The sequence below is a fragment of the Taudactylus pleione genome, unplaced genomic scaffold (genome assembly GCF_031769625.1).
Source record: "Taudactylus pleione unplaced genomic scaffold, aTauple2 ptg000290l, whole genome shotgun sequence".
Lineage (NCBI taxonomy): Eukaryota > Metazoa > Chordata > Amphibia > Anura > Myobatrachidae > Taudactylus > Taudactylus pleione.
Genome location: NW_028284692.1, coordinates 9509265 through 9537016, shown reverse-complemented (window position 1 = coordinate 9537016; position 27752 = coordinate 9509265). Strand labels below are relative to the sequence as shown.

Below are 27752 nucleotides of genomic sequence, written 5' to 3'. Positions count from 1 at the left end.
GAAAGCGGAAAAGAGAAGAATTTTTGCCAGCTTCCGCTTCTGGTATTTTATGTGTTTCCAGTTTGTGCCTGAATGTGTGTGTAACAGGGAGTGGAAAAATGTCATACAAAGGGAGGAGCGTAAAACACTACAAAATTCTGACTATTAATTTAAGGGTTGAGAAGGGGGAGGGTGGTTAGTGAAACCAGGAAATGCTTGCAGAAATTGCACCCTCTGCACTCCCATAACGAGCTTTACAAAAAAAATAAAATAAAAACAGAAGTCAGGAAGACCTTCCTCTTTGCCTGGAGCTTTCAGCAGTCATCACGCATCACCAAAGCTGAAAAAAAAAAAAAATACACCCACCCACTCACTACCTTCCACTGAAGAGAATGTCATTCTGTTTCAGCACAGTCTGTGCAGCTTCTTAGGCAGAGACATATACTGTCTGCTAGAAGTAGAGCTGCCTGTGTGTACACCGTGGGGACCAATTTTCACTACACATCATCCACGGAGTCTGAGGCAACATGGACACATTTTGTGGTACCAGTGGGAATCTGGGCTCCAAATTCTGGGTAAGGATTTAGCAATTTTATAAAAATCTTCATTGTTTTATTGCTTTTGAAGAAACCCTAAAAGCATTTGTTTGACTTATACCTTAGGTCTACTGTAATGTAACTTTATTTTCCCATGTGGCTTATTTATTTTTCCTTAAAATCGTAATAGATGATACATGCAAGACGCATGTATTTTACCAAAATACAGATGTGTGTGTGTGTGTGTATGTATATATATATATATATATATGTGTATATATATTTGTTAATAAACTGTGCTGCGTTTTTCTAAGTCTGAGTGCACCCTTGTTTTATTTATATATATATATATATATATATATACATATATATATATAAATGTTAAAATGTTTTAGAACACACATACATATGGGCCTATGTATCAAGCATTTTTTTTTAAATAAAATTGTGCAGAAACTGCAGTTTCTGCATAATTTTATGTATCGCTCATATGTACTAATAGCTCAATGCAGGAAATTTCACAGAAATCTCTGGCAAAGTGCTAATTAGCGCTGCAGATCGCAGTCCCCATTATAATCAATGGGGACTATAATCAATGGGGACTACGAGCTGACTCTTATGTACTAAACTCCAAATAGCAAAGCTTTTCGGAGTTTAGCACTGGTAGATTGTAAACTACTGTTAGCCTATGGAGGCTCCAGGGGCAGGAGAGAGATCTTTTGATCTCTCCCTCGCAGCCCCCGACCAGTTCCGGAAGCTGACGCTGTGTGCATGCGCAGTGTCAGCTTCCCCTGGGGAAGTCTTTCACTTCTGTGAAAGACTTCTCCTAAATGCCGAGGACAGAACTCGCAGGAACAGCGGCTACCACAATCGCTGTCCCTGCGAGTTCCCCATAGTACATAGCAGGGATATTTTTAGTAGAAATGAAAATATCCCCAGCGAGTTAGGTACATAATAATCACGGCAGTACCACCATTATTAGTACATAGGACCCATAGGCCGGGATGTACTAAGGTTGCGGTGTACTTACCACCAGTCACCACAACCTTAGTAATCGCATATATACTAACATATGCGATTAGTATCGCAAAGGACAGCTCTTGCGATAAGAACTGCCCTTTTGCGAAGCAGCCGATGCCGAGTGAGGGGGTCTTCGTGGGACCCCGGCCCCTCCGAGCCCCGGGACCTTCCTGCTGGTCACCTGTGCAGGAAGCCCCAGGCTCCTCCTCCTCCTCCCTGCACCCGGAAGAAGATTAGGAGGAGGAGATGGAGGACCCAGGAGGAGCGCGAGCCGGCGACCAGTCACATTAAGGTGAGGGAGGCCAGTGATGGGCGGCGAATCGTCTGGTGTGGGATGCAGTAAGAAGCCCATAGGCTTCTATAGGGTAACGCCAGGTTTTTCTGGCGTTACCCTCTGCACCGATTAAAAGGGCAGCCAGAAATACAGATAATTTTTTTTTTAGCATGACTGAGATAATGAAACCTTTAATTTTTGATGGATCAATGTACACAAACTTTGTTTAAGGCACACAATTATTAGAAATATTGTATAAAATTACCTTCAGGCTGTGTGTATAAGGTATATATGAAACATAAATTAATTTCATGTATGTACACAAACTTTGTTTGAACCTCAAAACTATTGTATAAAATTACCTTCAGCTATGTATATAAGGTGTATATAACACTAAATACATTCTGTGTTTAGATTTGGGTCCTAGTCCCAATATATCTCATTACAGTATGCAAATGTTCCAAAATACGGAATATTCCGATATCCAAAATACCACTGGTCCCAAGCAATTTGGATATGGGAGACTCCACCTGTATAACTTTGTATTGTAATATTGCTGTGGTAGAACCAGAAATCTTACTTTATACAACAAATGCTTTGCTCGAGTTTCACAGCTTGACAGATGAATATTTAGTAACATCTCCAGACATGACCGGAGTTAAGCTACAGTACCATCAGTCACTATACAAAGACGGTTTAGACAAAGGACATACAAATGACAAATGTGGTGCAGAGTTCTGAATTGTATTAATACACATACTAGTTGGTGAACAGACTAACAATATACAGTATACAGGGCCGATGCTACCATTAGGCACCCTTAGGCAACCGCCTAAGGGCTCCGGCCACTGGAGGGCGCCACTGAGTCCACAAAAAAAAATGAATGGCTTAATTCATGGCTAAGTGGCATATAATGAATTTCTGGCACAGCTGTGTGGCGCATTATGAATTTGCGGCAGTATTATGAGGTACATTATGATTTTGGAGCTCTGCTTTGTTTAATATTCTATATAGTATATTATGAATTTGGGACACTGCTGTGTGGCATGTTATTTAACTGGGGAGACTGATGCGTGGCATATTATGAATTGGAGGGAGCAAGGGCTGTTGGTGAAATGTTGCCTAGGGCTCCCGGAAACCTTGCACCGGCCCTGACAGTATATGTAAATATTTCAGCAGTTTATCAAACTGAAGATATTTGAGATAATGGGGGGGAATTAAATCATCTTCGTGTGGACAGATCCCGGGTTAAGTGCCTAGAGCTTTTCAATTACCCGCACAATAAACCCACAACTAGCAGATTTCTGCTCGATCGCTGCTCAAGAGTGTATGCTTAAACTGCACAACAGGATACGGAGTACATTGGGCCTGATTCAGACCCGCTCGCGAGCGCTGAGTGCTCGCAAGTGGATCGATGGTGGCCCAGTGTGCATGCGTACGACGGAGCCGGCTCCATCGTGCGCATGTGCGAGACCCGGATAGCGACGGCCAAGCCGTCGCTCCGGGTCTCGTACCAAAGGGGGCGTGCTGTCGATGTTGAGTGACAGCACGCCCCCTTTGGTGGGCGGACCGGGGCGTGGCTGCCCAGACGGAGGCGTTCCCATGGGAACGCCTACCGTCTGGGGCCCGCCCCACTGACATCACAAGTGATGTCAGTGGGAGTGCTTTCGGCTCTGTTTGAGCCGAAAGCACTGTTGGGCTTGCGGCAACGAGACCCTACCACAAGGGTCTCGTCGCAAGCCCGATGGTTGCGATGGTCTTGACCATCGCGACCATCTTCCTGGCCGCTCACTATAGCTGTGGGTTGTCACCCACAGCTATGCGAGCGGCCAGGAGGCCGCTCTAAAAAAACAGAGGGCTGGCCCTGATTCAGAGCGAGCGCTCTGTCAGAGCGTCTGGCTCTGATTCAGGCCCATAGAACTGTAGTTTGAGAGTGCCAGTTTGAACACAATATAATAATTTAATAAAGTGTCATATACCCTAGAAAGTAAAAAGTGTCTTCACCATCATTAGTAAATTTGAAAGGAAAATTTGAAAGGCACATTTAACATATACTATGTAATTAAATACAAATAATGCCACTTAATCCGTGTCATTATTGTCCCTGCATCTACACTGAGCACAAGCCACTGCCAAAGAGATAAAGCACTGTTCCTCAGTGTCAGTGATGAGCTGGAATTGTGGCGCACTATGATGTCACAGCTCAGCGCAACATTACTAGCGTGACAGGAGCAGAAGATGCTGTCATAACCTTCCTGCTTAATACAAGATAAACAGGGAGGGCGGGGGCAGGGCAGTGCATGATGGGAATTACATAGAGGCGCACAGGGTGCGTGTGCCGACCCTGGTGCTGGAAGCTAGATGCAATTGCTAAAATTGGCAATGGGAAACATTGATGCTGCAATAGATCATATAGATTGTATGATCACCAGATGTAAATCTCTTTTCCAATACTACTGGCCCTGAATTCTTTATATTGCTCTGTGAATGTAGCTAGCACTGGTTTCATACTTGCACACTCTGCTTACTTGTTATGCTGGGTACACACTGAGACGATGGATTGGTTGGCAGATCGGCCGTCAGAGTGGCCGATTGGTAAGCTATATACACTTACCAAATGGCCGCTCGATATGTCTGGGCTGACATCACAACTGGGCAGGCATATAAATTTGTCCGTCCAATTGAGATGTCAATGTCAGTGGTCCCTGCAGCAAGTGTTCGGGCGGTCGATGGGTTGCCCGTACACGCATACAGATGCACCGATATATCGGTTGTGCTACAGGGCAGACCTGATATGTCTGTGAATGACGTAATTTACAGAGATATCGGGTGTACACACCCGCCGATGCAATCGCTATATATCGCTCGCTGATACAACGAGCGATAAATTGCCAAGTGTGTACTCAGGAAAAGAGTTATTAATTGTACAAACTAGTGACTAATTTTAACATTATTTGAATGTCTGGAAAATAATTTGGCATGTTTATTATTATTACCAGTTCTTTATATAGCACACACATATTCCGCAGCGCTTTACAGAGAATATTTGGCCATTTACATCAGTCCCTGCCCCAGTGGAGCTTACATTCTATGTTCCCTACTACATGTACACGCGTACACATATACATTAGGGTTAATTTTTGCTGGGTGACAAGTAACCTACCAGTATATTTTTGGAGTGTGGGAAACCGGAGTACCCGGAGGAAACCCACGCAAGCACAGGGAGAATATGCAAACTCCACACAGTTAGGGCCGTAGTGGCAATTGAAGTGCTGTGATGCAGTAATGCTAACCATTACACAGTCTGTGCTGCCTATATATATATATATATATATATATATATATATATATACATATACACATGCATACCTATATATATATTTTATGTAAAATTCATCAAGAATGTGCATGTGACACGGACAGATACATATTGCCTGAGTACTGAATTAAAAAACCTATTGTGTAGTTCTATGTTGATAAATGTACACATATTTACAGGAGTCTAACTTTAAGTTTTCCTCTTCAAACATTAATATACTCGGAAATGCAGATACTTAGCTATATGATTTGTATGCAGTACAGCAAAATTCAGTCCACAGTCACTAAACTTCCTGCCCTAGAAGGCTGCTTTAGCTCACCTGAGCTTGCACTTTACGCAATGTACACTTTTAACTTTTGCGTGCTTGGCTGATTAGTCACTGACTTTGCATTAATTGCCACTGATTCTGCATGTCGACCCAATTGCGTTTAACATTCAGTGATTAATCAGTTCTTTTAACTTGCGGTGACAGTCTGTTTTGGCAACTTGCACTGATATTTGGCGATACAATGTAGATGCTCCCATCTGCATGTGCAAATGCTAGCCTAGTGGGTATGAGGTCATTGGAAAGACTATAATCCATTCTCATACACATTTATATGCTTTTACTAGCGAGTCAAAATTGTTTACTCCAATTAGTTATTTTGTGGTGTTTGTAGCTGTACATAGCGAGTTGTGTTTTAGGAGAACTACCAATGATTGGAGTTTTGTGTATACACATAAGCAAAACGGTTTCTAATCTTGTGTGTATTTGAATTGTTGAAATATTTATATATACCTGGTTAAGTGTTCATTTAAGAATTTCAAATATTTGAGTTTCCGTACTGTAATACATTTTCTGCATGTTTTCCCTTATGTATACAGTATCTCACACGTGAAATTACAATCTGCTATTTTAGGGTTTTCTGGTGATCGCCGTGACTTTCTTATTTGTATCATTCTTCTTTATGGTCTATTAATAAAATGCTTTTAAAATACAAAATATGTTTCCAGTGAGCTACATAACTGGTTATACTCAAAACCATGATATAGGTCATGCCTCTGGGAGATGCGGGTAGGGGCATGTAAATAAGCACACCATGAATTTGTGTCCCGTGTGCTTTTATATAGTAACCTTTATAAGAAGAGGATTTCCCCCTCCCGTATGACCAAGCAAAATTTTAAGTATGACGTTTGTCCGCTCCATTTAGAATGACTTTTTTTTTCACCTACTTCACCAATACTATTATTGTTTTCAGTGCTTTGTTAGTATGTGAGAAGAAAATAGTGTCTCACAAGGATGTGCTTGGTTAGGGTGAGATTGTAGTATGTATACAGAGATGTGCGGGACTGTTTTTCTTTTAAATACAGAACCAAAACATGTAAGGCTGGTTTTGCAAAACCAAAACACGAAGACTAATCCAGATCCAAAACCAAAACACGTGATTGTGTTATAATTAGGGGTGAGCGGGTTCGGATTTCTGAAATCCGAACCCCCCCGAGCCCCCCCGATCCGAGGCCGATCCGAGTCAGGCTCGACTTTTCCTGCCTGACTCAGATCTGAAATCGAGGCAAAACGTCATCATCCCGCCTTCCAGGTCTCGCGGGTTATGGACCCTATATAAGGTACCCGCGTCGGCGCCATTTTCTCACTCGGCTGTCGACAGTGAAGAGGGAGGGTGGGAGTTAGGGCTGGCTGGGCTGTGTAGTGTAGTGTAGTGCAGTGTAGTGTTGTGCTGTGCTGTGCTGTGCTGCGCCGTGCTGCTGTTGTCCATAGGGGCTGTGGGGTCTATTTATCAAGCAGTGAAAAGTGTGGAGAAGTGAACCAGTGGAGAAGTTGCCCATAGCAACCAATCAGCTTTCAAGTAACATTTATTAAGTACAGTCTATAAAATAGTATTTAGGAGCTGATTGGTTGCTATGGGCAACTTCTCCACTGGTCCACTTCTCCACACTTTTCAGTGCTTGATAAATAGACCCCTGTGTCCACTCCTCCAAAGTCCATAGGGGCTGGCTTGACTGTGAGTCAGTTGTCCATAGGGGCTGTGTCCACTCCAAAGTCCTGTGCAGTGTCTCAGTCCTAAAGCGGTGCTGTAGTGTTATCCAGGGGGTGCTCTGTCCATCAGGGGGGCTCCCCCCAAGTGCAAAATAAATAAATATTTTTTCTGTGTTTGTGAATTGTGTGCACTGTGGCTGCACGTGCATCAACAAAGGAGCAGCGCCAAGCGTGCGCCTGTGTCCCATAAGTAAAGGGCCGGCTGGCTCATTTCTTAAAGGGTGGTGTAACCCACAAAGTGTACTAGTCTCCAACAAAAATAAAAAATTATTTTCTGTGTTTGTGTGCGCCTTAGCCGCGCGTATATATCAATATAACATAAATGGAGGACCAAACTTTCTCCGATAAAAATAAAATAGGGAAAGATCAAGAACCACTTCCTCCTAGTGCTGAAGCTGCTGCCACTAGTCATGACATAGACGATAACATGCCATCAACGTCGTCTGCCAAGGCCGATGCCCAATGTCATAGTAGAGGGCACATACAATCCCAAATGACAAAGGCCCTCATTCAGAGCCGCTCGCTAGCGGCCGTACGCTCGTTCCGAGCGATGTTCGCACATCTGCGCATGCGTACGGTTTTTAGTACGCATGCGCGAACCAGTCAGTGCGGCCGAAAATCGTTTGTACGCTATATAGCGAGTGCCTGCTATTTTGAGTGACAGAATGAGGCGTATGTGGGTGGTAACAGGGGAAGGTGCTTGTAAACGGGGGAGTGGAATTCGAACGCAGGCGTGCTTAAAGGTCAAAACGGGCGTTTTAAGGGAGTGCATAATTAATACAGCAGCGTCATTGACCACGTCACTTGGTTTTTTTTAACTCAGAACTGCTCGCAAAATAGCGGTTGAAAAGACCAACCACAAGAATAGCGAGCAGTTCATAGCTGTTCGATGTACTCGATTAATCTAATAAATAGCGGACATGACGTATGGTGCGAGCGGCCAGGGGGCGTTTTTAACAAATAAACGAGCGTATGTTTTGCACACTCGTTCAGACTTAGAGGTGTGAACAGACTGCAATTTGCGAACGGATCATTTGAATAGCCACCCCTTGTTTTTGAACGAACGACCGCAAATAGCGAACGGCTCTGAATGATTGCCAAAGTTCAGGAAAATGACCTTAAAAAAACATTTAAATCATCTGAAGACAAACGTAAACTTGCCAATATGCCATTTACGACACGGAGTGGCAAGGAACGGCTAAGGTCTTTCCCTATGTTCATGCCTAGTGGTTCAGCTTCACATGACGATGGAAGCCCTCCTCCCGCTAAAAAAATCAAACGAGTTAAGCTAGCAAAAGCACAGCGAAGAACTGTGCGTTTTAAGAAGATATCACAAATCCCCAAGGAGAGTCCAAGTGTGGTGGCGGTTGCGATGCCTGACCTTCCCAGCACTGGACGGGAAGAGGTGGCTCTTTCCACCATTTGCACGCCCCCTGCAAGTGCTGAAAGGAGCACCCACAGTCCACTTGCTGATATGCAAATTGAAGATGTCACTGTTGAAGTACAACAGGATGAGGATACTGGTGTAGCAGGCGCTGAGGAGGAAGTTGGCGAGGAGGATTCTGATGGTGATGTGGTTTGTTTAAATCAGGCTCCGGGGGAGACAGTTGTTGTCCGTGGGATGAAAAAGCCCATCACGGTCATGCCTGGGCAGAAAACTAAACATTCCACCTCTTTTGGTCTGGCAATATTTCTATCCAAATCAGGACAACAACTGTCTTGCCATATGTACCATATGTAAAGGTGAAATAAGTAGGGGTAGGGACGTCAACCACCTAGGAACATCCTCCCTTATACGGCACCTGCAGCGCGTTCATAAAAAGTTACTGTCAAGTTCAGAAACTTTGGGTAAGACCGTAAGCAGTCCAGGGACACCTAAATCCCTTTTTCCTGTTTTATCCAAGGAATCGGTCAATGAGGAGGATGAGGACGACATCTTGCCTCCGTAGAGCCAGTTGTGCAGGGACACATTAATTGCCAGCTTATTTTGTGGGGGCCCAAACGAACCAATCATTTCAGCCACAGTCATGTGGCAGACCCTGGCGCTGAAATGATTGGTTTGTTAAAGTGTGCATGTCCTATTTATACAACATAAGGGTGGGTGGGAGGGCCCAAGGACAATTCCATCTTGCACCTCTTTTTTTTCTTTGCAGTATGTACTGTTTGGGGCCTAGTTTTTCAAACTGCCATCCTGTCTGCCACTGCAGTGTCACTCCTAGATGGACCACGTGTTTGTGCCACCCACTCGTGTCGCTTAGCATAGTCATCCAGCTACCTCGGTGCAACCTTTTGGACATAAAAACACTATTGTGAGGTGTTCAGAATAGACTGGAAATGAGTGGAAATTAAGGTTATTGAGGTTAATAATAGCATAGGAGCAGAAAAACCCACAAGTTCTGTGATTTTAGCTGTTTTTATGCTTTTTTTAAAAAAAATACAGATCCAAAACACAGAACCCAGAAACCAAAACACGGAAGGGTGGTTTTGGCAAAACCAATCCAGATCCAAAACACGAAGAAAGATCCAGATCCAAAACCAAAACACAAAACACGAAAAGTGGCCGGTGCACACCCCTAGTTATAATACATAGATATTGAAGCTATGCCAATCTTACTTGTGCTATAAGCAAACTCCATCTTCCAGACTGATCCAAATGCAACACAAATGTTCAAGCAATAGAAATAGTGAGAAATAAGGGACAGTAGGGAAAAAGCTTATTAGCTGTATACATGGTTTCTGGTCTTATTTGGTTGCCTGTGTGTGTGCACATTAATAGTTTGGGGAATCTTAAAATTAGTTTTGTCCATACCCCGTATTAACAATTAATATTGTAAAGGTGCGTATCCACTAATAGACGGAGAAACGAGAGCACGATTACAACATTGTGATCTTGCTGTCGTTTGTCCGTCTGTGATGTGCCTACACTGAACGTTCAGTTGTAGGCATGTCCATCATCACCGTACATGCTGAACCTGACGTGATCGTCCGGATGACCAGCATGTATGAGGAATGATAGATGTCAAAAACGACCAGCGGACACGCGCATCGCTGGTCGTTTTTGACATTTAAATGCCCGATTTGCTGCCGATTACTGAGCGATTGCACGATTACGATGTCGTAATCGTGCAATCGCTCTGTAAGGTCGCGTAGTGGATACGCACTTTAAGACTAATCTTACAATTAAGTTATAACTAAGTGAAAAATAATCCTTTAAACAAGTCGAAATTTAACACGTGCTCAATGGCGGAACTAACACCTTTGCATTGTGTGCTGTGATTAGGGTACCGAGTTGAGCCGGAGGCCATTACCGGGACACATTTCACAATGGTGGTTTTCTGCCAGTGCCAGTACCATCCATCACCTCGACACAAACGCAGTGAAGCGTAACTACTTAACTGGCTAATATATTTTCTAAAAACTGCTTAGAAATTGGCTTTTTTTATTTTTAAACACGGTATACCATTAGCAATTTTTATGGAATACTGCAGTGATGGCCATCAACAGCTGTACCATTGATGGCCAATAGTTTTAAACCATCTTTAGAAAAGCATCGCTGGTGCAGCCATTGATGGTAGAGATTTTTGCATGTACAGAATGCACTGCTTTCTGGCATATGTAAAGGGTAAATGTAATAGCCTGTGGACTGCAGGCATCATCCAGTTTTGTGCGAGACTGTCTGATGTTTTAAAGAAGCAGTCATTTAAAAGGCAATACCAAGTTGATTTTGCATTATAAGTGACTGGTACTTTAAAACATCAGGCAGTCTCGCACGGAACTCGACGATGCCTGCAGGCTGTTACATTTACCCCATAGGGGCCTATTCATTAAACATAAAAATTCAATGGAGATAATTAGCTTTAGAACTCTCATGGAGTTCTACCTAATTATAGGTGGCATTCATCATTCCACCTCTCCATAAGTATCTATTCCGAAAAGCTGTCATTTTTGCGATGATAGCTTTTCGGGAAATAGATACTTTTCCCTGCCTACACTACCTTATCGCATCTGGAAACAGTGCTGCGCATGCGCTGTTACATCTGTAAAACCAGCGCATGCGCAGCACTGGCTACAAATGCATTAAGTTTCGTACCCCCCCCCGATACCCCCCTCCCCCCTCCGCTCACCTCCCCCCCCCTGACTTACCTGTCCGCGCAGCAGCCTCCGGCTGGTCTGTCATGTGGTTTCCCAGCAGACCACATGACAGATTAGAAAAAAAAATATTTTTTTTTTTCTTTTTCTAAACTTTCTTGTGCTCTGCTGGGGAGCACACATGTCCGACCAGCCTCTGGAGCCTGAGGACGGAGCAGAGCGCCGGAGGGACTCGTCGGGGGACCTGCACACGCGGATACAGGTAAGTGGATTCTGCTATTCGCCACCTCACAGTGGCGAATAGTAACTGCATCAAATTCCGAAAATTGATAATTTTCGGAATTTGATGAATACCATAATTTCCACATCCCCATACTAATGTACTAATGTATGGGGAGTGTGGAAATTAACGCAGGTGAACTTAGCAAGGAGATATCTGTGATATCTCCTGTGTTAAGTATGTTCATGAATACCAAAATAACGTTATTTAAGGAAAATGTCCTTAAAAACGTTATTTTAGTGTTGATGAATAGGCCCCATAGTCTGCAGTACCATAAATGTTGGTTCAGATAACAATATGTCTGCCTCCCTGTGAATTGGTGCACTTAAAAAAAAAAACCTCATCAGAGGCTTCTGTTCATTTATTAATTGAAATGATTGATGGTTACTATATAAAGGTCTATCCCAGTTATACTACCTAAGCTATTGCTGTCTCGGGACTGAAATTAAGATGATTTATCACTTGGTGAGCAGTACTATGATGGATTTACTGATGGTAAAACAATCTGTAATCATTGAAATCTTTAGCTGTAATTCATTAAAAGGGACGCAGACCATAGATTAGCCTCCCCAGCCACTGCATTCCCCTATTCTGCTCCCATCTCAGTTTTTGTCCACCCACATCCCCTCTAAAATGTAAGCTCTTGTGAGCAGAGACCTCTTTCAGTTATTGCATCCTCTACACATACCTCCCAATTTCAGCAGGACAGTCACGCATTTAGGCACTGTCCTGTTGTCCCACCAGCAGGCCGCAGTGTCTCACGAGGGGAGGAGGGGAGGTAGGGGGTGCCACTCTGTCACGACTCAATTTGCAGAGCAGCAGTGAATGGATGGCACGTGCATGTGTGTGGCTTACATTTAGAGCAGGGATGGGGAACCTCAGGCCCGGGGGCCGTATAAGGCCCCCCGGAATCATTTGGTCTGGCCCTCAGAGCTTTTTTCTGCTAGCCTCATTTGGCTAGCATGGTGCCCAGAATAGCACCCTGCAGCCAAAATCTATGCAGCAGTGCCGCCAGGAGCATCCTTAGGACGCTTCAGACGGTTACACCGCTGCCCTTACAGCTCCCCAGAGCATCCTCAGCATGCTCCGGGCATTGCTGTAATCACCGGCGATTGTGGCCCCGTCCCTTGGTGTGAAATCACACAGAGGGGATTTGATCTGCACCAAGCCCGCGAATAATGTGATATATATCAAAATGGCCCTCTGCAGAAAAAAGGTTCCCCACCCCTGATTTAGTGCCAGGAGAGACTTGGGCATCCCAGCAGCTGCCAGAATGCTGGGTTCGAACCCAGTGTGATGAGAAACAGGGGCGCGCAAGAAGTCCCGCTTCATAATATTCAAAAGTTGGGAGGTATGTCTACATAATTAACTTGCAAGTTGCATTTATGTAAATATACTTGTAAATTTGTATAATTGCCTGTAACATTCTAATGTATTTATGTAATTTTGTTGTATGTTATATCCTCTATGTATGGCGCTATTTTCCGATTGTTTTTATCTAATGTAAATATTAAGGAATGACTGCATACAAATGCTCTTGATTTCAAACGTATTCCTATGATAGTGCTTGTAATAGCCCTTTCAGATATACAACCCGGGAAATTTCCTGCTCAGACATGGGAATTTCTCCTGTGCAAATTCCCGGGTATTTGGTCGAGACCCCCTTTCACACTACAGTGTCTACCTGGGAAATTCCCAAGTAGACCACTTTCAGACAAGAGCAGGGATTTTCTGTTTACCTGCCTCTTCTCTGCCGTCTGCTCCTCCTAGCCTATCCCCTCTCTGGCTGATGATGATGACGTCATCATTCAGCAGCCAAAAGCCTGCCAATCATAATGAAGTTTTTTTTTTTTTTATTATTATTATTATTATTATCATTTTTTTAGCATTTATTTTAATTCCCTGGTGGTCCAGCGGGAGTGCGGGCGGCCCGCTGTGGCACAGCCGGCCGGTGCTGGGGGTGGTGAGCAGCAGCGCTGAGCGTCCTATAGGACGCTCTGCGCTGTCAGCTCAAACAAAGCAGCAGTGCTGAGCGTCCTATAGGACGTTCTACGCTGTCATCTCACAGCAGCAGCGCTGAGCGTCCTATAGGACGCTCTGCGCTGTCAGCTACATGCAAAAGCTGCTTGGTGCTGCCCGGGAGTAGTAAATGCCCGGGTAGCACCATTCAGACAGAAGCAGGGTAATTTCCCGGGACTTAAGTCCCAGGAAAAACCCTGGTCGATTGCAGGGACGGCTACCCGGGAACGTGTTCCCGGGTAGGTACCTTTCACACAGACATGAGACCCGGAAATTTTGGCCGAGGCAGGCCAAAATCCCGGGAATCTCAGTATGTCTGAAAGGGGTATAAGTCTGCTTGCCTCTTTCAGTGCAGTTCCACAGTTTGCCTTCTCCTTCATATAGGGGCCTATGTATCAAGCTGTTTTTTTATGTTAAATTATTTAGAAACTGCAGTTTCTGCATAATTATATGTATTGTAGCTATGTACTAATGGCAAAGTGCTAATTAGCACTCAGATCGCAGTCCCCATTATTATCAATGGGGACTACAATCTGACTTCTATCAAACTCCAAAAAGTGAAGCTTTTCCGAGTTAGGCCCTGGTAGTTTATACCATTTGCAGATGGTGTAAACTGCTTTAAGCTTGTGGAGGCTCCAGAAAGCTGACTCTGGGTCTGATTCACTACGGATCGCTATTGCGTTCGCAGCTGCGATTATGTACACATACCAGCTGTGAAAATATGCTATCGATCATCCAGCACACCTGGGAGATCGTTCAACGATATAGTTATCGATGACGATCATCCCGTGTGTATACACCATAAGAAACAGCTGTTTCAACATTATTAAAAAAATGGCAGGACTCATCCAAACAGAACGACATGCAACATGAGAAAACTGCAGGATAAATTGCATTGTCTGTTGCAATATAAATTGCAATGCCATGTATGGTATAAGCACAGGATCACCTCCCTCTCAGGAAGCACTTGTGTGTTGTATTACAAATCCCTGCAACATGAGTACAACACAGAAAAGTTCCATTGGCAGCGACTTTGGATGTATTGCTCTCTGCGGCTGCCGTGCATGGAAAGTAATGACATACACAGCACAGCGGTGACCCCAGAGTCTGTGCGGACATGTCTGGTTGTACATTACGGTTTTGAAAGGGCACTCATCTGGATGGGCGCACATTTCTCAGATTAGTTCAATCATGACCTCTACAGTTCCCCTTTAGCATTTGTAGAATGTGCAGGGTGTGTGGCTAGTGGGGAGGTACATGATTTCACTGTAAGGAGACACTAGTAAATTCATGTAGTCTAGTGGGCTGACTCAGAGCATAGCTGTCATTTACATTATAAAAATATTTACATTAAAAGGCATATAGCAATTATATGCTCATTAAGCAAATATTTGCAGAACAGATATTTTAGCAACTAGAGATTATTTTTTATTAATGTAGGGCAAATTACAATAAAGCTAATGTTATCCACTCACTAAGCAGCTGTATAAATGTTATTGCACATTGCCTCTCATCAGAAGTCATCGCGCAACAGAAGAAGAAATAAAATGACTTGCAATGGAAAATGTAATTTATGTAAAAATTCATATCATACATACAGGCAGTTAGGAGCTGATTGGGTGGTACTTTATCTCTCTCCACTTTATCTCTCTCCAATGCTTATTACATCTCCCCCATGTTTGCCTACTCTTCCTCTGATTTCTAGAGCGGTCAGACGCCAGGTGCGGCGGCGAGTGACGCACTGAGGATTATACCTGGGGTCTGCTAGGACATCCATGTGCTTGCTCTGTGATTTGGTTTCTGCGGTTACCGTCATGGACACAGCCATGACAGTCTGTTTTCATTTGACTAGCCCTTTACCCAATGGTAGCGTCCTCCAATGGACTGAAACCTTAGGGTATATAACTGGGTTCTGTACAACCGGTAGTTGCCTATACAATGTTGTTACTTCCAGTGTTGACTTGCTGTTGCAACGTTCCTGGTTCCAAGCTCCTTTTCTTCTAGTGACTTTTTTCCTAGTGTTTTCCACGGTGTGTGTACTCAGAACGTCGTCTGAGTACAATCTATTAAGAGTCATCTTCTGTGCTAGCTCCGCTGCTGAATCCTCAACGTGTGTTCATCATTCAAGTACCGTCTTGTGATACCATTCTCCTGTGCTGCGTCTGATGCCACAGTGTGTGTACCTAGTACATTATCCAAGTACTACCTCCTAAATATAATTCTCCAGGGACAACTCTGCATCTGAAGCCGAGTGTGTACTCTGGCCTTGATTCAGAGCTGGACGCTCTGACAGAGCGCTCGCTCTGAATCAGGGCGTCTTTTTTTTTTTTTTATGGAGCGGCCTCCTGGCTGCTCGCATTACTGTGGGTTGCCACCCACAGCTAATGCGAGCAGCCAGGATGATGGTCGCGATGGTCAAGTGATGTCAGTGGGGCCGCACCCAGACGGTAGGCGTTCTCATCGACAGCACGCCCCGTTTGGTGCGAGACCCGGAGCAACGGATTGCCCGTCGCTATCCGGGTCTCTCGCATGCGCACGACAGAGCCGGCTCCGTCGTGCGCATGCGCTCTGGGCCACCATCGACCCGGTTGCGTGCGCTTGCGGCCGGGTCTGAATCAGGCCCAGTGTACATCACTTCACTACAATCCTCCAATATCTTTCCCCTGTGCTTGTCCTGTGGTATAGTGTTCTTTAATTTTTTTCCCACTAGTGCCAGTTACCTGACCAAAGGGCCGCGACCTGCCTACTGGGTGCAGCTTAAGCCCAAATCCCGTTTGGAGGGATCACTGGTGAACACCTCCCAGTAGGTTAGACTCCGCCTCTAGTCAGGTCTCACCAACATCCGGTACTGGTGGATGAGGAAGACACTAATCCAGGCCCCTCGCCTCCTGTTCCCCCCTCAACCTGGGTCCACGTCTTCTAATCTCGTGCTGGAGAATCATTTTAGCCAGAGCGTGACATGATGGTTGTTCATACACACTGAACAACCATCATCTGTGTTCTGGCAGCGGATCCCGCTGGCCAGGGGGCATGTCGCACTCCCCTCCCCGTGGCCTCTGCAGCAAGTGTAAGGGCAGTCAGCAGACTACCCATACACACAGCACAACGAGCAGATATATCTGCAGGTATATCTGCCATCGGCTGTGCAGCAGAGCCGACATGATATGTCTGTGAACAATGTCGTTCAGTCATATCGCTGGTACACCCTGGCCGACAGGCACCCGATATATATTGACAGATCAATTGATCGCCCAATATATTGGCCAGTGTGTACCCAGCAGTAGCAATGAGAGCAATAAAGTGTGGAAGTTGCCCATAGCAACCAATCAACTTGTAGCTGTAATTTATCTAGCACAGTCTATGAAATGACCGTGAGAAGCTGATTGGTTGCTCTAGGTAACTTCTGGACTTTCTCTCTGGAAGGTTTGATACATTTCCCAAAAATGAATAGGATAAATATCCAATAAATTACCGAACTTGCTGAAAGTGCTGGGCAGTATTGAGAATTTTGTTTCACATTTCTACTTCCCTATTAAATGGAGGCTAATGCATGCTCTATCTTCTGTCATCAGCTCAGGTATAACATCTGTGAACACTATGACTGTGCCACACCCCAGAGTTCAATTATGTTTATCTGAGTCATCAGTAAAAAAAAAACAAGGAAAATAGTAGTGTGCATATACTGACTGTAGCTACCTCCTTATTGCAGAGTAGTATAACTTAAAAAAATAAGACTGCCATAATAGAAACATAGAAACATAGAATTTGTGGTAGATAAGACCATTTGGCCCATCTAGTCTGCCCCTTTTCATGTATCCTTTAGGCAACTTCAACCCTATTTGCTCCTTACAGCTCTCTTAAGGATATTCTTATGCCTATCCCAAGCGTGTTTAAATTGTTCCACCGTTTTAGCTTCAACCACCCCTGATGGGAGGCTATTCCACTTATCCACTACCCTTTCTGTGAAGTAATTTTTCCTCAAATTTGCTCTGAGGGGATTTGGCAGTACTATAAACATTTTAGTTACTGACCCAGATCTCTGTCTCCCTCCAGTTTCAGTGCATGTCCTCGTGTTCTTGTACATCTCTTCCTTTGAAGAATGCTTCCCCCCTGTCCCTTGTTAAAACCCTTCATGTATTTGAAAGTTTCTATCATGTCCCTTCTCTGTTCCAAACTATACATATTAAGATCTTTTAGCCTTTCTGGGTAAGTTCTGTGCTGTAGGCCATGCACCATTTTAGTTGCCCTTCTTTGTACAGTCTCTAATGTGTCTATGGCCCTCATTCAGAGTCGATCACAAGAAGCGATCGCTCACTCTGAATGAGGGCGGGCAATTCTTGTTTTGAAGTGCTGCCTCCAGGTCGTAAGCTAAGCTGTGGGTTACCACCCACAGCTAAGCTTTGATCAGGGTGATGGTCTCGATGGTCATCACCATCGCGACCATCGGGGCTTACGACCAGACCTTAAGGTTGGGTCTGGGCTCTCGTAAGCCCCAGGGAACTTCCTGCTCTGTTTGAGCAGGAAGTTCCCCACTGACATCATCAATGATGTCAGTGGGGCCGCCCCCACATGGCAAGCGTTCCGACTGGAACGCCTCCGTTTGGCCGCGCATGGCCCCGGCCCGCCCAGCAAACGGGGCGAGCTGTCACTCAACATCGACAGCTCGCCCCGTCTGCTACTAGACCCCTAGCGACGGAGCGCCCGTCGCTAGCCGGGTCTCGCGCATGCGCACGATGGAGCCGGCTCCGTCATGCGCATGCTCTGTGGGGACCATCGACCCGGTTGCGAGCGCATCGGCGCTTGCGACCGGGTCTGAATGAGACCCTATATCCTTCTGGAGATATGGCCTCCAGAATTGAACACAGTATTCTAGATGAGGACGTACCAATGATCTATACAGTGGTATTATCACTACTTTTTTTCCTGCTACTGATTCCTCTCCCTATGCAACCAAGCATCTGACTTGCCTTCCTCATTGCTTTGGTGCATTGCTTGTCTGCCTTTAAGTCATTTGAAATGGTGACTCCTAAATCCCTTTCCTCTTCTGTATTTTCCATTATAGTGTCATTGATACTATATTTAGCCTTTAGGTTATTGAGACCCAACTGCATGATTTTGCATTTTTTTACATTAAACTGTAGTTACCATGTTCTTGCCCATTCATCTAGTCTACCCAGATCCTCAGTCATTTGTTTTACCCCTCCTGGTGTGTCTCCCCTGTTGCATACTTTTGTGTCATCTGCAAAAAAGCTTACGTTCCATTTAATATTATTTGCAATATCACCTACATAGATATTAAAAAGCACCAGCCCAAGTACAGATCCCCGGGGTACTCCACTGGTGACCTTCCCTACCCGTAATATATGCCAAGATTACAACAGCTCAACTACATCACAATAATCCTACATCTGTAAAAACAAAAATGTTGTATTATCATTACAGAACTTATCATCAGCCCCACCAAGGCCCCCATATAAACCTTGCAGACAAACATCTGCGCCTATTGCACTTAACTATAAACAAATCTCTTGTAAATAGTCTGAAAGCGTAATAGTGGAAAACTGGCAGTCATTTCTGACATTAGGATGTTTTAGTCATCTAGGCATGGAAATACTATAAACATATGTTGATTACTTTTAGGAGTAAGCTAGCATTGCTCAATAAGAGCTCTGTGCTTTCCAAATGCTATCAGATGTAATATAGGCCATAGGCAAAGTAGTGTCTTGGAGCCCTTCACATTTCCTTCCCAACACAAACTGACTATATATCTATATACTTATACCTATCTATATCTATCTCATACCTTCTGGATATATTTACTAATGGTAGATTTTCGTCAATTTTGATCAATTTAAAATCAATGAAAATTGATCAACATCAATGTTTCTGGGGCTAAATCACACATTTACTAATACTTAAAAATCGAAATAAAAACACTGTCTGTTAGTAAATGTGTGATATAGCCCCAGACACAAACAAAACATCGATGTTGATTGATTTTCATCGATTTTAAATTTATACCCCACACTGTAAGTTAAGTTAACTCACCTGATCTTCTGGGGGTATTTAAGAACTTCACCGTAAGGTGAACAAGGCCAAGAGTCCTCTAGTTTATTTCTTTTACATTACTCAATGCTATTGATGATTCATGGCATGACACTGGGGGATTTGGCAGTACTATAAACATTTTAGTTACTGACCCAGATCTCTGTCCCCTCTGTATACAGTATGTCTGTGTTCCATTATCAGAGGAGTAGCATGGGACCATAGCGCCTGAAGAAAGTGCATGTCTTAGCACCTCCCCCACCCCTCCGGCCTGTACTGAACTGTGCCATTGGGGTATGGCCAGCCTGCAGGTGAATACAGCAAACAGTGGCAGTATCATGCTGGGCATTGAGGTCCCACTAGGGGAATAGAATGCTTCTGTGATACACTATCTGACATTAAGGGGTAGCTCCTTTGGCACTGCTTTATTTATGTATAGCACCTAGGATCTGACTTTTGCTACTTTGAATCATTGTTATTAGTCATTAGAGGAGATTGTATTATATATTCTGAACATTTAACTTAAATTGACAGAGTACATGTGCTAGAGTGAAATTCCCTAGGGTGCACAGCATATGACTGCAGTTACTGCACTAAGCACCTTTTCACTGGAATGGTAACACATATGGGAAGCTCCCTTCTCAGCTATGCTCCTACCTCTCAAATATACATTGCACCTATATTAATGTGAGTACTACTAATCATGTTCTGTCTACCACCATTATTATTATTTCAGGTTTCCTAATATTTTTTAAAACACCTTTCAAACAACACTTTTTTATCGTCATGCCTGGGAACACCTCATTATTTAAATAGCACAGCAGTGACTTTGCTTAATCTCATACCAATTAATTGAAGTTTAGGACTTTACCTTAGATGTGTCACTTTTAAATCCATTGAAGCACAATGAATGAATGAGGTGAGAAGGAGGGAGGGGATCAAAGAGAATAGAGGGGAGGGGCAAAGAGTTTATCAGAGAGGGGTGGTGACAGATGGCAATAAGAAAGGAGTGGACAGGGGTAAAGAGCTGATCACGGGGTAGATAAGGGAGGGAATTAAAGAGGCGAGAAGTGAATGTAATCAATCTGACAGAAGATGATCACAGAGGAGGGGGGGCCGGAGGGGAGGAAATCTGGGCAGCTTGAGGGAGCATTAAATGTAGAAACGGATCTCAGAACCATAACTTATGTAGGATATAGAGCAAACAAACCGAGATAAAACTAACAGGTGGCTATCATACTGTGCAGTGCCCCATAAATTCCAGACCCCTAGACGGCACCCTCTGTCCATTTTGCTCCACCGGAACCACCCTCGTTACTCACCTGCCCATTATGAGTGTACAGTATACTGTACACGTGTCCCATTGAGGGTGTGCTGAGTGCAGACTGATTTTTAAGGGTAAATTTACTAAAGTGAGAGTTTTTAGAAGTGGAGATGTTGCCCATGCAAGGAAGTGGCACTGATTATACCATTTGAATGTATATATTTTTGATTTCCTTTTTTTCCCAAGTACAGCTACATAATGGTGGTAAGGTGTAATCAGGGAGATTGCTGGGCTCTTCGGGGAGTCGGGGAGATTGTTACTATTTCTGGGGGGTCTCCCTGACATTCAGGGAGAGCTGGCAAGTATGGCCTAGGAGTTTGTTTTCCACATGCCATACCTGGGCTGTTGGTTGATTAGGGAAATCTGGTTACTCTATGGGGTGTATTTACTAAAGTGAGAGTTTTTAGAAATGGAGATGTTGCCCATAACAACCAATCAGATTCTACTTAACAACCAATCAGATTGCCCATAACAACCAATCAGATTCTACTTAACAGAGTTCTAAAAACTCTCACTTTAGTAAATCTACCCCTATGCATCTATTTTTTAGTCATGTGAGTGCTCATTTAAGTGCTGGCCAAGTGGGGCCTGCCAAGTCCAGCGAGGCTGCTTGCCTCACGGTATATGAGCACTGAGAAGTCATGTGTGCTGAACTGATTTAGGCAATGTGCTGTTGTTGTGTAGAAGGAAGAGATAAAATGGATATTTTACTATGTCCTTGTCCTGCCTTGTTTTCTTCTTTTAATAACTGTTTTTCTTGTGTGCTCATTTGTTTATGTACCTTTTAAGGAGTTACGGAACCTTTGTGGCGCCATTATAAATAAAGGCTGATGATAATAATATTTGCTCCGTGGTGCAATTGGTGGCTGGTCCCGGGTTAGTGGCCAGCCAGCGGAAGATGGTCAGCAATGTAATGTGGGTCACGCGCTAGTTGTCCTAGGTCTACATGCACCCCAAATTGGGACCATGGTTGCCTAATGGGTAATCTGCCCCTATATCTTACTCTACGTACCCTGGTTATTTCCCATATATTCCAACACTGTGGTATTGTGTTACAAGAATATGAATGGATACTTGTTAATACTTGCATATAAATTATCAAAGTGTTCCAACCATTTTGAAATGTTATAGAAGTTGTCTGATTTGAGGACCTCAAAATGAATCTCTGTCAAATTATGATGTGTGGGTATGTTCTGCTTGAATTCAAACACAGCAGCCAAAGTTAAACGGAACGCTTTACAATAAAATATAAAATGTGGTCTATTTGATCTTAACTTGCACGAGAAGATAAAACAAGAAAAACACCCACATGACACCTAGAATTACCAATATTAGAATGTAACATAGAAGCAAATTTGACAGCATATAAGAAGAACCACTTGGCCCATCTAGTCTGTCTCCAAGGCCAACAGTTGCACCTGGATGGACTCTTGCTGAGCTCTGGTAGCTTCCTGCTGAGCGGCCATAGCCTGAAGCAAGGCTTTTACAATGTCCTCCATGCTGCTTTTAGGTGCGGGCTGGAAGCAAAATCTGGCTTCTCTAAGCATCTGTGGGTGACACCTCCATGGGCTTCAACGTTATATCCACCACAAAAAATTGGTGTCTGTCACTTTAAATTTTAAACATAGAAATTTTTCCTTGCTGCAATTTCAGTGTGTATACCCGCATTCTCCACCAAATGTGACACAGTCGGGATAGGGGTCCCTCTCCTGGGGTAGATGGACTCCCTCTTTACACACACAGCAGCCGTAGAAACAGGACACAAGTCTGGGGTTCTCGTACAAACTGGTCGGGGCCAGTCTTTATTGTGCCAAATGAATATAAAAAGCATAAACTAAAATCCTAGCCCATCTGGGCAGTAACTAAACAGTAGGTACCCTTACAAGCAGGATGGTAGTGCCTACTGCCCACACCGTCAACAACAGCACGTGCACAGTACTTACAGGGTTGTCATAACAGTGTCTCTGGACATGCTAGCCTGTATACTTCCCAAGGTGTGAGACACTCAGATACAACTGAACACAGCTTATATCCACCAGTTCCAGCTGTAAGCCCTAATGAGCCTGCTACCAGGCTGAAAGGCCCAAAACCTGGAGTGGCCTATGGATGGAGCCCTACCTCTCCTCACATCCACACCCCCAGGACCCAAACCGGCTTTTATCAAAAGCCGATACTCTGGTCTGTTTACAAAACAGACTTCTCCTGGGGGTTTTAGAACACATAGGCCAAAAACCTAGGACAAACGTACCTGCCATTGACCACTTTACCAGTGCTACTATCACATATCCCCCCCCCCCTTTGTTTTGACCTGTGGGCTGGAACAACTGAAACCCCAAAGCAATACACACGCGATAAAGCATTTGCATTGGCCAGCTGGCTTCCTGGCCTGTGTTCTACCAAAAACTTAAAGTTTTGCAATGCCAAGAACCACCTCGTTATTCTCCCATTGCTCCCTTTGTTCTCTGACATTCACTTCAAAGGGGCATGGTCAGTGATCAACCTGAATTTTCTTCCCACCAAATAGTACCTGAGAGTTTCTAATGCCCATTTTATGGCCAACGTTTCCTTCTCGACTGTAGCATAGTTTCTCTCATGTACATTGAATTTCCTATTTAAGTAAAAAATAGGGTGTGCCTCACCTTCCTTGCTCTGGGACAGAACCGCCCCTATACCTACTTCTGATGCATCAGTTTGCACCACAAACTTCCTGTCAAAATCAGGAGTTGCCAGACCTGGTTGGGTACACATTGCTGTTTTTAACGCCTGAAAAGCCTTTTCTGCTTCAGGACTCCACTCCACCATGACTTTCTGTTTGCCTTTGGTAAGGTCAGTCAGTGGGACTGCAACAGTGGCAAAATTGGGTATAAATCTCCTATAATACCCAGTAATCCCTAAGAAGGCTCTCACCTGCTTCTTATTCAGGGGTCTTGGCCAGTTTTGTATTGCATCAATTCTATTAAGCTGTGGCTTTATCAAACCTCTGCTAATTGTGTATCCCATATATTTCACCTCTTCCATCCCTAGACAACATTTTTTTGGGTTGACTGTCAGACCTGCCTTATAGATGGAGTCCAACACTGCTTGTACTCTAGGCAAGTGAGACTGTCAATCAGCACTATGAATGTCCACATCGTCTAGATAAGCAGCAGCATACTGCCTATGGGGCCTTAGAATCCTATCCATCATTCTTTGAAAGGTCACAGGTGCCCCATGTAACCCAGAGGGCTACATCTTGTATTGAAACAACCCTTCTGGTGCTGAAAAAGCTGTCTTTTCTTTGGCATTCTCAGCTAACGGGACTTGCCAATACCCTTTGGTTAAGTCATGAGTGGTTAAATATCTGGCTGTTCTTAGACTTTCAATTAATTCATCCACCCTAGGCATTGGGTAAGCGTCGAATTTTGACACACTGTTCAATTTCTGGAAGTCATTGCAGAAACGCACACTCCCGTTGGGCTTTGGAATAAGCACAATGGGGCTTGACCACTCACTATGCGATTCTTCAATTACACCCAATTCTAAAAATTTTTTAATTTCTTTAGATACTGACTCCCTTTGGGCATCTGGTAACCTATAAGGTTTTAGGTTTACCTTAACCCCTGGGTCCATGATTATATCATGTTTAATGACAGTGGTTTTCCCTGGTATGTCTGAAAACAAGACCCTATTTCCGATAAGAAATTCCTTAACTTGCTGCTGTTGAACTGATGACAGGGTTTTTGCTACTGTCACTTCGGGAACCAAGGGCCCTGGGTTTACTGGAGGGGCTCGGATGGCTGACAGAGCTGCTCTCTCCTTCCAGGGTTTTATAAGATTTAAATGGTATATCTGTTCTGGCTTTCTTTTCCCAGGCTGGTAAACTTTGTAATTAACTTCCCCCACTTTTCTAGGACTTCAAAGGGCCCTTGCCACTTAGCAAAAAGTTTACTTTCTACTGTGGGAACCAACACTCTGTCCCCTGGAGCAAAGACACGTAACTGAGCATTGCGGTTGTACACCCTCTGCTGTGCCTGTTGGGCCTGCTCCAAGTGGTCTCTCACTATCGTCACCACAGCAGCAATCCTTCCTTGCATTTGGGAAACATGCTCAATAACAGTTTTATACGGACTGGACTGCCCCTCCCCCATCTCTTTGGCAATGTCTAGTAACCCCCTGGGGTGTCGCCCATACAACAATTCGAAAGGTGAAAACCCAGTGGATGATTGGGGAACCTCTCTTATGGCCAACAACAAATAAGGCAATAAGTAGTCCCAATCTCTACCGTCTTTGTCCACTACTTTTCTTAGCATGTGTTTTAAAGTCTTGTTAAACCTCTCCATTAACCCATCGGTTTGGAGGTGATACACAGAAGTTCTTAACTGATCAATTTTAAACAGGCGGCATAGCTCTTTCATGATTTTTGACATAAATGGATTACCTTGGTCAGTCATAGACTAAGGGCCTCATTCAGAGGCGGTCGGAGGATGCAAGCGGTCGCTCAGAAACTGGGCGGCCACTTGCATCCTGACTGCCCGCCTCTGTTGCGGTCGTTAGGCTGTGGGTTAACACCCACAGCTTTAACAACCGCTCGGGTGATGGTCGTGATGGTCAGAGACCATCGGGGCTTACGACGAGACCCTAGGGTAGGGTCTCACTTGTCGTAAGCCTTGGAGAGCTTCTGGCTCTGTCAGAGCCGGAAGCTCTCCACTGACATCACTAGTGATGTCAGTGGGGCCTCCCCCAAATGGTAGGCGTTCCCACGGGAACGCCTCCGTTTGGGCTGCCACCCCCCCGGCCCACCTTCCAAACGGGGCGAGCTGTCAATCAACATTGACAGCTCGCCCCCTTTGGAAAGAGACCCGCTACGACCGGCGCTGTCGGTCGTAGCGGGTCTCACGCATGCGCACGAGGGAGCCAGCTCCCTCATTCGCATGTGCACTGGCAAAACATCGAGGCAGCCGTGCGGTCGTAGACCGTACGGCCGCCTCTGAATAAGGTCCTAATTCCCTAGCAATGGTCTTTGTTGACGTATTGCGCAATGGCATCGCTTCCGGGTACTGGGTAGCGTAATCCATTATCACTAGAATATATTGATGGCAGTGGGCAGACTTCATTAATGGTCCAACCAAGTCCATAGCTATTCTTTCAAAGGGAACCTCAATAATAGGCAACGGGACAAGTGGACTTTTAAAATGCGGCCTCGGAGCATGATATTGACATTCAGGATAGGATAGTCAGACACCTCTTTATGGACCCCGGGCCAGAAAAACCTCTGCAAGATCCGCTCAGTGGTTTTTTATACCCCTAGGTGACCTGCCGTTATATGACCATGAGCCAGGTCTAACACTGTTCTTCTGTATGCCTTGGGTATTATTAATTGTTCCACAATGTCCTCTCCCTTCTTAGTCACTTGATACAAAAAATCCTGGCACACTGCCATGTGAGGATATGACAACGGACTATCAGGGTTTATGGGTTTACCATCAATTACTTTTACTTTCTCCCTGGCTTTTACCAGAGTAGGGTCATTCAACTGCTCCACGGCAAAGACCTCTCTTCTGACCACAAGATCAGGCAGGCGATCCACGGGCTCAATAACACTCCCCACCTCAGTGGGAGGCACACCGCCTGGTGAGCCACCATCACTCTCAGGTTCGCCAACCATGCTAGAAAAAGGGAACATCACAGACTCTGAAGAAACTCCCCCTTCTACTGCATCAGTAACCTTCTCAAATGGGTCGGGGTTGTTTACGTCTGGAACAAATCGGCTTTCCCACAACTTCCAGAAGTGAGCAAAGTCTTTCCCCAATATTGTATCATACATCAAACCATGCACCAAACCCACAGAGACTATCGCGGAACCTCATTGTGTTTCTATGTTCACTTCTGCAGTAACATAATACCAAGTATCCCCATGTATGCAGGTCACTCCAACAGTTTTTCCCTTACGCTTTAAGGGGCTCACCAGCTCCGCTTTCATAAGTGTAACCAGGCTACCAGATCTAACAGAGCCTCCACTAGTTTGCCTTCTATAGTGACCATACACATTTGCTTATCTGTCTCAGCCGGTCGACCAGCAGAACAAGCTGGCTGTGCAAAGTACGACATTCTGCGATTGACATAAGCAGTATCACATTGCATGGGTTCAGAGGTAAGTGAACAATTAGCAGCAATATGGCCCAAAGCACCACATCGGAAACACTGAATTACATTATTATCTAGTCTTTTATGGTGTAGGAACCTTCCTGGCCTGGCGGGCCTATCTCCATGTCCCAAACCCACAGTCTTAAGTACATTCCACCATCCAGCACCCTTCTCCCTGGGAACAGTCTTACCCGTGTCCATGGGAGATCGCCGTTGCGCCACGGGGGCTCGGTGGGGCACAGTCAACAGTTTCTCAGCCGCGACATACCTCTCCACTAATTCAACTAACTGGTCTGCTGTCTTAGGGTCCGCATGGCTCACCCAGTTGCGCAGATTTGCAGGTATCGATCGCAGATACCGGTCCATGACGACCCTTTCCACAATCTGTGGTCCTGTTAGCGTTTTGGGCTGCAGCCATTTGGTGGTAAGATGGACAAGGTCATGCATCTGTGAGCGTAGAGGCTTTTCCATTTGGAACTCCCAGCGGTGGGCTCGTTGGGCGTGAGCGAATATGGTTACTCCTAGGTGAGTTAGAATCTCTCCAGACAGGAAAGGTGCCACCAGATTTGCCCATTGTTCCTTGGGCCAACTCTTCCTCTCTGCTGTTCTCTCAAACGTGGGGAGATACGCCTCCACATCATCACCCGAAGTCATCTTCTGTAGGAAATGACTGACGTGTATGGAGCGAGTGGTGGTGGGAGGACCACTG

At 44.7% G+C, this 27752-nt stretch overlaps 1 protein-coding gene across 2 annotated transcripts in view; it reads left to right on the top strand.

Annotated features, from left to right (window-relative positions):
- Positions 1-368: 368 nt before the first annotated feature.
- The window catches only part of ABCC3 (ATP binding cassette subfamily C member 3), a 142281-nt gene continuing 114897 nt past the window's right edge, over positions 369-27752 (top strand). Inside the window, exon 1 of one of the 2 annotated variants that reach the window (XM_088482665.1) lies at positions 369-554. In XM_088482665.1, coding sequence (XP_088338791.1) covers positions 507-554 — 48 coding nt within the window. In that variant the 5' untranslated portion in view covers positions 369-506. The remainder of the gene's footprint in view (positions 555-27752) is intronic. The other variant, XM_088482664.1, reaches the window with a different exon arrangement.